Below are 13,760 nucleotides of genomic sequence, written 5' to 3'. Positions count from 1 at the left end.
GGGGGGGGGGGGGGGAGGAAGATATAAAAACCACAATTATTTTTATTTATTTATTTTTTTTTTTTGAAGTTCTTACAACAAGCAAATGGAGGGGATACACTTGGGTGGGAGCGGGGAGAGGGAAGAGGGAGGGAGGTTTCGGTGATGGGACATAATAATCAACTACATTGTATATTGACAAAATAAAAATAATAAAACAAACAAACAAACAAAAAAAAAGCGTATATAATTTTACTTCTAAACTTAAAAAGAAAAATACTTAGGATTATAGAGTGATAGGTAATTTTCTCTTCTTTTTTTCCTTGATAGAAATGTTGCCTTAAACAACAGACATTAGAGTAAAGATTTTATATTCTCATAAACTTCAAGCCTACCGTTTATAGAAAAATCTAACTTTTATAGATTTTTTTCTAGAATAAAAAAGCTAGAGCTGAATTTTTAAAATGGTATAATTAAAATGAGAACAATTGATTTATTAAGCACCTTGCTCAAAAACACACATCAACTATCTAACAAATTTTGAGACAATCAATCATTCTGATTTACAGAATCCTAAATGTATTTTTCTTTTTTTTTTTTTTTTTTCCTTTTTGTCTTTTTTACTGACTGGTAACGGGATCGCAACCCTCAGTGTCGCGCCCATACCAGGGACCGGCAACGGGATCGCAACCCTTGGTGTTGCGCCTGCACCGCGCTCAGCCAGTGAGTGGGAACCGGTCTCCACATGGGATCCGAACCCTCAGCGGGAGCGCTGCCGCACTCCCAAGCGGCGCACTCTCCAGTGCCCCACCGGGCCGGCCCCTAAATGTATTTTTCTGAATGTCACAAAAAAGCTGAGCAGAGTTTCTTCAAGGCCTCTCCAGACTTTAGAATGTTAACTCTGGAGACAGATTAAGCTGTTTGTGGAAAAAAAGAGCAGAAATATACCATCTTAAGAAATTAAACAGAAAGGTCGATATAAAGTCTGATGTTGAGAATGTTATGAATGTAATATAGAAAAAAAAGGAATACACTGTGTAAAGACAAGAAATTATAACAAGAAAACTCATGTATATTAGCAACTCAAAATAATTTACTTTGAAAATGAACTATTTGATTATTCTTGGCCTTTACCAAAGTAGTAACTAATTTCTCATAAAACTGTACTAGTATAGTTTTGCTTTATTATTTTTAAAGCTTTATGCTAGTTGGCTACATAACACATTATAAAATTTGAGATAAATTAAACCTTTACTAACATCATTCTAGTAGTGTTAGTGAAAACTGACTTTTTAACTTTTTACTTTCTTATACCTAAATATAAATGATAAAACTAGCTGTATAATCAATCCTGATAAGTGTAAAAGAATACATAGCCAATACAAAAATAATTGAGAAAGCAAAATCAGCATGTGAGCTTTAAAAATTAGTATGTTGGAAAGCACAGACTTTTATAGAATGTCTAACAATTTACTCACATTGGTGAAAATCAAAATTTTATTCTTAAATTAGGAACAATATAAAGTTAGCACTTCCGAGAACATTCAGATATCAGAAGAAAGTTACAAAGTACAGTATTGATTTAACAAGAGATTGGTCTTATGTGTATTACCCAGCACCATTACTTTCTCTGTTAAAACAACCCACACCAAACAAATCAAATGCATGGCTATTTATTTTTTGTTGATTTTCACAGGTGATCCTTTGACGTTGAGTTTGTCCACAAAAATGTTTGATTTTCTTCCACTTTCAATAGCTGGACTTTGGTGAGATTTCTCCCTGAGAAATATAGATATGAACATTAATATAATTTCTTAAAAATGGTCAATGATTTATAAATCAGTACAAACATGTTAAAAACTACTGTAGTTTAAGAGTTTTATCTGAAAAGTTCCTTAATAGTTCTGAAAAACATAAAGCAGACTATTTCACTGAACATTTAAGAGAGCAACAGCTGAAATAGATTTACCTGAAATAGATTTAACTGTTTAGTTTAAACCATGCTGCCCAATATGGTAGCCACTAGCCACATTTATATTTAAATTAATTAAAATAAAATAAAATAATTCAGTTCCTCAGTTGTACCAGCTACATTTCAAATGTGATTCAATAGCCACATGTGGTTAGTGGCAATCATATTGGACAGCACAGATACATAACATTTCGTCACTGCAGAAAATCATTTCAGAAAATGCTATTGAGCAGTGCTATTTAAGAGAAAAAGCCACTGTTAGGGCCATAGATTTATAGGTCATCCATAAAGAGCATGCTTTCTCTATCCAGAACCTAAATTTCATATTCAAACTTAGCACTGTTAGGTTTTTAATTAATACATTTTACAAAGTGAGACATATTATCTAAAATTAATATGGGAAGAAGTTTTAAAGCCACTTAATACAAAATATTATGGCTCTAAATTCTTAAACAAGTACTTTAAAAGAAAGGATGCTAGCACATGAAATTCTGCTCAAGGCTTCTGGTTTACTTGATACCCACTTGTCCACCGCTGGTTCTGTGAAGCCTTCCACCTTCTGCAGCAATTCTCCACTCTCTTATGGCCTAGAACAGATTTCTGTTTTAAGGCCTGGTGAGGCCTCTCTTTTGAGTGTAATTTTAATAGGAATTAGGTACTTTCAATTTTTTCTCCCAGAGAACCAAATTAAATTGTAACTCTACAATATGTACTAAATGTATAAAAATCTCTATAACCTTTAGTATGTAGTTTTAACACATTTATTTTTCACAGCTATTCCAAAAGATAAGTCCAAGGAATGCTAAAGTTTTTGTAAAATTCTTCCAAAATATTTAATACACATGAAATGTGGTATTTCACACACTGTTACATATTATACAAGTTTCTAAAAATTCATTTACTATTACATGCCGAATTTTGACCTGTTACAGAAGTTATTAAATCTTCTAAACACTGCCCCTTTCCCCTTATCATACTCTAGATACAACATCTTTACCTGGTGTGGAATGTATGACTCTATATCCAGATTAGAATCTGTTTCACAGGAATAACTAGAATATAGTTTAGGTATATCAGTTTTCCTTAGGAGGATTTTGGCCTCTATCTTCTGAAGCATAATTTGCTAATAATTTACTATCCATACATCCAAAATATTACTGGGTTTTAGATACAAATTTAAATTTATGTAAAATATGCAGGTTTAATGTAAAATTATTACATCTTTCCCAAAAGATATTGAGGATATAACTTGGATGTTCATCAAAACTTCCTGATAAAAGAGGTAAAATTACATAACTTTTCTTTTAATTCTTCTTTAAAAAAAAAAAAAGCACAATTTATTTTTGAAATAACTTTTACCTTCTTTTAAGTTCCCGGGATCCTGAATCATGACCAACACTTCTCATTCTAGTATTTTCTAGATTCCGCCATCGTCCCCCTGGTTTGTACTTCAAAACCTCATTTTGCCACTCATCATCAAAAGCATGTGCATCACCTACATTAAATATCAAAATAAAGGGAATAAGTATTAAGGTATCAACTATAGTAACTGCATTGCTCCCCACACACTTCATGCTAGCCTGGTGTTTTTATCAGCCTACCCTCAAGATAGAGGCAGGAAGCTGCTTCAAATATGAAGGTCTTTGACTAGGGTAATATTTCCTTTCCTGTTTGTTCATCTCCTATTCCTACTGATGATCTGGTTATTGATAATCTAGTTTTTCACTCATCTGCTGAGATATTGTAGTATTTTATCCAAAGGGCTGGTTGACCCAATTACACTGACTTATAGTCTTTTTTCCTGGGTCATCTTGCAGTTACCATGCTGTTCCTATTAACTTGGACACTCCTTCTGTGACTAGCACTTATATTTACCTTACCATCTTCCTATGCAACTTGACACCCTACAAGCTCCTGTTGTCAATTTTCCTAAGTCGGATTACTCAACTTGACTGTCAGTTTATGTTGTCATGAAGTAGGTAATTTAACTTCCATAAAAACAATACGTACGTGATAGTACTTGTTCTTTCAGATTGCCTTTATAATCATGTGTTCCTTCAATTAATTTTTCTTTGACATGTTAATTATTGTGAAGTACTCAGTATAAATTTAAATATGATAGAATTACAAAGGTTACAATTTAGAAAAGGTCAAGATATCATGGTTTCCATCCTATTGCATAAGAATAATTTTTTTTTTTTCCTTTTTGTCTTTTTTCGTGACCGGCAACGGATCGCAACCCTCAGTTATACATATATATCTATATATGTATGATTATTATCTAACCAGAAATTAAAATCTTATCTATATAGCCTAAGTGCCCAACAATACAGAATGGTTTAAATAAACTAGGGCCTATTCACAACTTTTAGTTAACCAGTTAGAATGTTTTTGAAAAATAACATCATAGGTGACTGTTTACAATTATACTGGTGAGTTAAAATATGCATGATATAAACTATACAGATAGTAAAATACTAATTTGAAAAAAGTATGTGTGTTTATATATACATAAAATTATTAGGAAGAAATACACTAAAACATTATTAATAGTAGTTAATTTGGGTTGGGATTGCAAATGATTTTTATTTTCTTTATACTTTTCAAATGTACTTCCTTGATAATTAGAAAAAAAATTTAAAAACTCATTTTGCTTATGATTATACTACTATATAACAATTCAAAAGATTCCATTTTCTAAATATTAAACAAAACAAATAAATGACACTCCAAATTGCCAAAAATCACTGTAAAAAAAAAGATCTATTATGAAATGATGAACTATGATGTTATTACTTTGACAAGGTATTGCCTACACATATAATTCATAATCTACACCTTATAAATGTTTCTACAAAAAATATTAATCAAGTTCTGCAAGTATAGATGCTATTTTAACATTACAAGAACAAACATTATTTTTTGTGATAACTTACTTTCATTCATATTTATGAACTCTTGATCAACCTCTTCATCTCCAGTCTTCTTGTTCTTTGACTTTTTAATGACATGAGCTCGGTCACGGATATGGTGACCAACAGCCATTTTTTCTACTCCACTGTCAGAATCTCTCATTGCTCTCCTGGTTTCCTTTATCTGTAAAAATAAATAAAATTATTTAGTTATTATTTAGATATGTACAGAATGGATTTAGTTATAAATTTCTCAGGGCCTATTTACCTATTGAGGTAAGGCCATAGATCTACAGCTCTAAAAATAATGGGTACTGAGTTCCAGTATCATCATGCAGCAAAATTGTGGTAACAAATAGGTCTTTGCTATTTCCTGAACAACTTAAAATGAAAATTTCTACAATAAATAGAACCAATTCGATTCAATCTTTTTCCAGATTGTAATCAAATATTAAAAAAAAGAAAAACTTAATTATAAAAAAAACTCAATGCCTTCGACACTATCTTTGACAAAATAATAGATGGAAGTTCATGCTGGAACTCCTGCAAGTAAAGGCAACTAATTATCCACCAGTCATGTTGACAGGCTTGAATCTCATGGTTCCCACCTATCGACTCTATGGAGGTGTTATTAGAATATTTATGATGACCAAATATTTATGATAGGCAAATATTAACATGATTTGTTGTGCGACATCTACAATTATATTGTTTGTGTTTAAGACTTTGTCACTTACAGCAATTTAAAATTAAAATGTCTGAGATGAATTAGCCAAAATATGGCAAGAGCATAATTAAAAGATTCATCTTTATATGTAAGAACTAAAAACTGAACTACCTCACACTCATTAGACTGGCAAACCTAAAATTTTACTATAGGTACTAACAAGGAAGTGGAGAAATAGGAACTCCCATACCACAGTTTGTGGAAGCCAACAGTTTCAATCACTGTGAGGTAAACTTGGTAATTTCTAGGTAAAGATGAAAGTACTCACACCCTAGTAATAATACCATTTCTAGATCCTTCGCACGAGACATAATTTAAATAAATATGCTATGCCCTGAAACCTGTAATACTTTCATAAGGATGAATTAGTGAAAAATTATAAAAATTATTTATATACCTAAATATCTTTCAATAGAAAAATGGACTAAAAATTGTGGTTTATTCATATTTTGGATACTACAAAGAAGTTAAAATCTAAGTCCACACATATCAACTTGAATATATCTCAGAAGCATAGTACTGAGCAAAGGCCAGCTGTTGAGGACACATGCAATATGATACCATCTATATCAAGTTTAGAAACCTGCAAAAGTAATCCATTATATTTTTATGATCCATATATAAGTAATAAAATTGTAAAAACACATATGAGAATGATTAACTCCAGATTTTGGAAAATGGTTATCTTTGAAGAAGGAGAAAGAGAAAAGGGACCTCAGAGGAATGCACTGGAAGCTTTAACTGCATCTGTGGCATTTTTGCTTAAAAAGAAAACAAAACAAGAGACAACTTGAAACAAATAAAGAAAAATGTTATGATTTGACTAAGCTGGGTGGCAGGAATATGGGTATTCATTATATTATTCGCTATATCCTTCTATACACTTGAAATATTTTACAAGTTAAAAATTAATTACTCCAAATATAAACTAAAAGTAGATACTTATTTCATAAACCAAAGTTTCTTTTAGTGTCTGTTTACCTTGTCAATATATAAAGTTAACACACATCAATAGATATTTACATGAAAAAAGGAATCCTCATGGGGAGACAAAAAAAATGCCATGTAAATACAGTTGAGCTTTTCTAAGTGACAACTGCCAATTTTAATAACAGGCAATCAATCTATCGTCCCACAACTTAGGCTTTAAGAATGCTTAGAAAATACTTACTCCTCCTGGAGCCCTACGGGTTTGAGTTGAGGCCTGAAAAACCTTTGGTGGTTCATCCCCTACTTTGGAATAAGTCATAACTGAAGAGGAACAAAATGAATGTCCATCTGGATCCATTGAAAGTTGACCCTAGAGGTAAACAGAAATTGTAAATTCAGAGTCTAGTCAAATACAGAGAATTAATGCTAGAGAGTTCAAATACGTAACAACACTAGCTATAAAAGTTCTACTAAGGATACCATGTTACCAATATGGTGTATCCAAATAGCACCCCTAGGGAGGTCCTAACATCTTTCCATTTTAAGTACCAATTCCCACTCTCCCTGTAAAGAATGATAACAAGTGATTCATTCAGAGATCCTTGTGGCTTAGATTTAAATAAAGATGCCATGCTCTGAAACCTGTGATCCTTCTGTAGTCAGTGGTTGACCCTTGTGTGCAATCTTGCCAACACTGAGCCAATTAGCCATACACCAAGAAGTTTCATACCTCTTGTGGGTACCAGATTGCTTTCTAAAATCATTAATCATTATTAGGAAACAGGATCTGGAAATTCTGAAATGATCCATACAATCCAAACTGGATGACCAGAATGAGATGGGTCTTTCTTCTTCAGATCAAATCAACTTATTGTTTTTGATGTTAATATTATGTGTAGAAGAGTATTAGCACTAATTTATAAGTATGTGGACTATATGGATCTAATCCAGTACCTAAAAATCATTCCTGAAATTTGTTTTCAGAATTTTTTTAACACTAAAACATAATTTCTTAAATGTTACAAATCCTTTTAAGTAGATAGGTTATAGATAATAAAGATACAGTCATGTGTCACAAATGACATTCTGGTCAACAACGGACCATATATATGACGGTGGTCCCATAAGATTATAATAGAACTGAAAAATTCCTATTGCTTAGTGATATAGTAGCCATCAACACGTCAGCGCAACACATTACTCACATAGAAGCCGTAAGTTATATACCATATAGCCTAGGTGTGTAGTAGGCTATACCATCTAGGTTTGGGTAGGTACACTCTATGATGTTCACACAATATTTCCTAATGACACATTTCTCAGAATTCATCCCCATCATTAAGCAATGCATGACTGTATGCAAATTCATATAAAATGTTCATTTACAATAGTGACTTTCAGCAGAACAAATGTTTTTGTGGTTGAATTTTTAATTTTGAAAGTTAATTAATGTTAGTTTTCAAACTTGTAGGTTGTGACCAGGATTTTTAAAACATGAAATGAAATACAAAATAGAACACACTGTAAACAATATGATCATTTTTTCACAAAACTTTTGCTTCAGGTATACTTACAAAGCACACAAGTATTGTACATTGGGTTGATCGTGTAAGATATATTTTTTAATCACTATGGACTGTGGTTAAAAAATGTTTGAAAGCCACTATAATATAAACTACCAATCACTGAAAGCAATCACTTTATTTTTAGTACTTACAAAGTTTCTTTGTAATTCCTGCATACTGTTTCGCATATTTAACATCATTCGATCCATTGCCTGAAAAGGGCTGACATCTGTATGCTACAGGATATTAGGAAGTATGTTATTAACTACAAATACAACATGAAAAAAGCAAATCAGTCTTTCCAAAACAGCTGAAAAAATTTTCCCCTTATTGATTTTAGTGGGTTCTCATGCGGTAATCAACCAGGTAAAGATAATTTAAGGACTATACAATGAAAGTGATTTGTTAAAACACAAATTGAAGCATACACAAAATCCCAAACAGCTAACAAATAAATGATTAGGGAACAATATAGTACTATAAATACACAGGTGTATATATACACACATTAATACATGCATGTGCATTTAATCCAGAAACACACAGCATTCATCGGCTTTCTCAAAACATAATTTGGTTGATATTAAATACTGAGTGGAGTATCTTGGGCTGGAACAGATCAAGTATAGGATAGTCTTTAAATTTTTCCTTCTTCCATCTGAATATCCCACACTATGCAAATAAATCAAACTTGGGTATAAGATGCCTATGTCACTTCCACCAGAACCACGTGGTTGGTAGAAGCTGCACTCGAGTATCTAGCTCTCTCATCATAGTAGAGTCTAGGTGGTAAGAGTTCAACACCCTCTACTAATAGGCTTTCATTTTCCTCCCTATTCAAGGATCAGTGGGCCATACCCTTGAAGCATGAGGTATGCTCCTTCAGAAAAATAGTTATGAATTCCTCCAGAACAGTGGTTTCTCAACCAAGAGTGGTTTTTAACCCCAAGGGTACATTTGGCAATAACTATACTCATTTTGGGATGTCACAATTGAGGAAGGTGTGTGACTAGCAGCTAGCGGATACAGGTCAGGGATGCTGCCAAACATCCTACAATGCATAGGACAGCCCCCCAGAACAAAGAATTATCTACCCTAAAAAGTCAGTACTGCATAGGTTGAGAATTCCTGTTTAGAAAAATCTATTGATTTTATGTTTTATCACTGGAACACTCACAAGAAAATAAAAGTAAAGCACACATTCTAATGTTTTACCCAGTGCACTGTCTACTATTATAAAACAGGGAGTTGCCTGGTTCAAGAAAACTCCTCCGCTCATGCAGGATGAGTCTTCTTAATCTTGTAAGGCACTGTGATTCAGTGCTGGTATTTCAATCCTCTTGGAGATTCATTTGCTGTGTGCCTAGCTTGGCCTCAATAAAGAGTTATCAAAGGTCTCATAAAAGTGGAGAGTTAGAATAGTGATTACTAGAGACCGGTGAGGGGAAGAAGAAAATGGAGAGAGGGTGGTCAGCAGATATAAAATTGCAGAGAGAGCATGAATGCGATTTAGTGTACTACAGCAATATAGGGAGACTACGGTCAACAACAAAGAACAGTATATCTTTGAATAGATAATAGAGATGATGTTGAATGTTCCTGACACAAAGAGGTAACAAATGTTTGAGGTGATGAATATAGTAAGCACTCTGATATGATCATTGCACACAGTATGAATGTACCCAAATATTATATTGTACTCTATAAATATATACAGTTATCATGGGCCAATTAAGAAAAATAAATTTAAAAGGGGAAAATATAGAAATAGAGAGTAGGATAGTAGTTACCTGAGGCAGGGAAAGGGAAGAGGGAGGATGAATGGGGAAAGGTTGGTAGACTGGTACAAAGTTACAAAGTTACAAACTTACAGTTAGATAGGAAGAATAAGTTCTGATGCTTTAGGATGACAATAACTAATATTATTTTGTATATTTCAAGAAAGCTAAAAGAGAGGGTATTGCATGTTATAACCACAAAGAAATGATAAATGTTTAGGTGATAGATATGCTAACTATTCTAACTGGATAACTCTACAATAAATACATGTATTGAAACAACAAAGTGTGCCCCATAAAAATGTACAATGAAAAAAAAATTAAAAAAAAAGAATTATCAGAGGCTTTCTATTGGCTTTTTACTGCTTGTGACAATGGAAAATAGATGGGAAAACCTGCTTTTAATATGATAGGGAACAACAAAGGCATATTTAGGAGATACTGATACAACTTTGGGTATACAAAAGACTGTAGTAGAATTAATCTGCATTTCAGAGACTCAACACAATTCAGGAATATTAGGAATATTTTGTTTCAACACTGGGTTGAGAATCAGGGCCTGTATGAGAGAGAGAATTTGTGAGAGATGGAGGGATTAGTCCCAAGAAGAAGCAGAGGAGGAGAAGGAAAAGATCAGATGTTTGGGTGTGTTCTGCCCTCTTCTAAATTCATTGTCAAATCAGGCACCAGAAGATTATCTGTATTTGCTGAGTATTGTGAATATCTGAAATTACCTTAAGGATAATGTCCACACTCCTTCCTATGGCCTAAGCAAGTCCCTAATTACCTCTTCATCCTCATCTATATCTACTGTCCAATTCTTATTGTAGGGCCAAGTGGTCCTAAACATCTTTGAGCTCTCTAGTCTCTAGGTCTTTGCACATGCTGTTTCCTCTGTGTTGAACACTCTTCCTTTCCTCCCCCAGCTTTTCATGGCTAACTCCTACTAATCGTTAAAGTTCAGAAAATTTTCTCTCCCTCCACTCCCCATCCTACCTGAAAAGGTCTGGGGTAAGTACTCTTTTCTATTTGTGCTCTCACAGCATGATGAACTTCCTGATCATGTTACTGATAACTCTGCTTTTTTCTTTCTTTTCCTTTTTTTTTTTTTTTGTCATCTGTCTCACTGCAAACTCTGGTCAGGAAGGATAAATGCTATATGTAAAACTTCAGGGAGGCAAATGGTGTTGGAAACTAGCATCACAGATACAGTCCAAAGCTCAAAGAAACAGGGGTGGTAGAAATGCCAGTTGCAGAGTAGCCACACGTTGAGTATGGGCAAGGAAAAGCACGGACAAGTTGGTAACAAAATCCTAGAGGAAAGAAGCCAATCTAAGCTTTTCCAAATGTTGTGCTTATTGATCTATGGTTTGGTGCTTTTTCACCTTTTGGAAATGCATTATAAGCATATGGAAGTCCCAACTTTGAAACACAACTATGTGGGACCCCTTTTGTAAATCAAGCAAATATTCATCTATTAAAATATACTTTTATTTTTGAAAACTGATTTTACATATGTTTATGTGACCTACTTAAGAAAACACACGCTTAAACACTCTAAGACAAATTTAATACATGAAACAGAGGTTTTCAGTACAATACTAAAAAGCCATTATGAAAGTTAGTGAGTCTACATGCCAATTCAGTCTGCTTGAGTTAATGGGAAAAAAAATTGTCAGAAAATACTGCTAAAATGGCTTATGTCTCATGATACGAACCATACCACCAAAACTGCCAAAAGGCACAAGAGAACTTGTTGCCTAGAAAAGTAATATTTAATTAATTTGGTTATGACGTTTATTGAAAAAGAAAATAATGCACTATATAACCACATAGCTAAGCACTACCAAAATAATAGAAACTTTTAATAAAAAATAACTCAACATATATTTTTTAAATTATCTGCTTATTATTCATTGTAGAGCCTGACAGGCAAATAAAGAGACCATGTATCACTTGAAAATACGACTACTCTAATACTTATTAAAGGAAGTTAAAAGAAAAAGCATTTGCTATGGATTAAGATAAACATTTCTCAAGGGAAATGCAAATTTATATCAAAGTTAATTAAAACAAAAGGTACAACAAATAAGATTAAATCATCTTTCCTTTACTCAACTATTCCATATTTTTAAAAGATCAGCTACATACATTAATAAAATTCCAAAAGATTAGTAGAGATATTGGGTAAAAATTTAATACCTCCTACTTCTATTTTTTATGGAATGAGAAATTAATATAGACCAGCAAGGATCATATACATAGATTTAAAAATATTTAGAGTCTTTGACAGGCAAAACAATGTTAAGTATAATTGATGAAATAATCAAAATTGATAGTTCACAAATTGTATTCCTCAACAGGTACAGATTAATAAAATCAAATTTTTAGATGTATAAAAATTTAAAACTTTCACTACTTGGAAGGTTCAAATGTTAAAAATAAAATTTGAATTTCTGAGTAAAAGGTATATATTAAATTTTATCATTCACTGATAATGTTTTGATATTATCATCTATAATTATAAATCATTATAGATAACTTTTTAGTATAATGTTTTATCATTAAAAATTTTATATTAAATGGTATCAGATGATACATACTTATAATATATATCTAGAACATTAGTCTTTTTACTGAAAGGAAGAACAGATTTTTAGATTGACTTGGCACCATCACTCAGTCTAACTGTTATATCTTGAGTTATAATGTCCTTAGTTGAATTTACAGATTAAATTATCTAGTTTTAAGCAAAACTAACCCTTACAAAATGGACAACTGGCTTTAAAATATCCCCATAAAGAAACTACGAATAGAAGAAAATGCTAATAATACAAACATAAGAAAATGGCATAGTTTATGCTTCTACTTTTAGTAAGAGTCTCTGTTTTCCCTCATACTATAGCTCATAAACATGACAACTGTCCAGAAATTGGCCAAAAATAAAAAAAAAAATAATCAAGGTATCCATATGAAATACAGATTTTCACCCACTATGCTTAAAAACATAAGCATAATGGCTCACTGCTTAATCAAAACACTCATTTTAAAACATTACTTTACAAAAATACAGAAAAGCTTTTATATAAATTTTTATTAAAAATTCAAATAGACTTGGACAGTTATCATGCTCAAAAAGCCTATTGTTTTCATGGTTCTACTCTTTTCAAACATAGCAGCATCAGCCTTTTCCATTTTCTGTAGTCAATTTATAATTTTTGTGCTCACATTCATATGTAGATATAAAACACTGACAGAAAAGTTAGGTTGGGATAGAGGTCATTTGTTGTTGCTGCTTGTTTGTTTTTGTTTTCTTTTAATTAATTTAGTTTTGTTTTCTGTTAATTAATTTACTTTTCCTATTACATAAGTCCTTCATATTTAGACATAAGTTTGTCAAATAAATCACACCCTTGAGAAAAAAAGGAGAGCCATATCTCCCTGATATAAATGTACAGGGAAAAAATGAATTTTGGCTAAAAAATGAGGTTGAATAGTTCTTTGAAAACCCACTGTAACAGGATGAAATTCCTGTATTTTAAAAATTACTACTGGCTTTCAACTGCCCTAGAACAATGCACAGTGCTCTTATTTAGCAAAAAGTTTTCACAGTTTGAACAATTCAAAACAAATGTATTGGTATTAACTTTCTAAGATAGTTGATGCAATGTAATAAAGAAAAATGTATACTACTTGATTTCAGATATGAAAAGCAAGTAACTACTACTAAGGATTACTATTGAAAAGGCTACGAGACTCATTTCCGGGTTTTGGCACCAAAAAAACCAAATAAAATAAAATAATAATAATAAAAAGAGCTATGAGACTTATGTTCAAGCTTTTATGAAATGGGTTGGTCTAAATCTGATATAGTAAAAATTACCATTTACTTTAATA

General features: G+C 32.2%; 1 protein-coding gene across 2 annotated transcripts in view; it reads right to left on the bottom strand.

Moving 5' to 3' along the window:
* Nucleotides 1-1,453: 1,453 nt before the first annotated feature.
* Nucleotides 1,454-13,760, bottom strand: part of MLF1 (myeloid leukemia factor 1) — a 35,496-nt gene continuing 23,189 nt past the window's right edge. The window contains exons 3-8 of one of the 2 annotated variants that reach the window (XR_550271.1): nt 8,238-8,321; nt 6,762-6,890; nt 4,888-5,047; nt 3,311-3,446; nt 2,476-2,538; nt 1,674-1,758 (exon numbers count right to left, since the gene is read on the bottom strand). Coding sequence is in view for 1 of the 2 variants with exons in the window: in XM_008569497.1 (XP_008567719.1) it covers nt 1,653-1,758; nt 3,311-3,446; nt 4,888-5,047; nt 6,762-6,890; nt 8,238-8,321 (615 nt within the window). In the remaining variant the exon portion in view is untranslated. Of the gene's footprint in view, nt 1,759-2,475; nt 2,539-3,310; nt 3,447-4,887; nt 5,048-6,761; nt 6,891-8,237; nt 8,322-13,760 lie in introns of both variants that reach the window. The other variant, XM_008569497.1, reaches the window with a different exon arrangement.

This window comes from Galeopterus variegatus, unplaced genomic scaffold, assembly GCF_000696425.1.
Source record: "Galeopterus variegatus unplaced genomic scaffold, G_variegatus-3.0.2 Scaffold504, whole genome shotgun sequence".
NCBI classification, from domain to species: Eukaryota; Metazoa; Chordata; class Mammalia; order Dermoptera; family Cynocephalidae; genus Galeopterus; species Galeopterus variegatus.
This window is presented reverse-complemented; position numbering and strand designations above follow the sequence as displayed.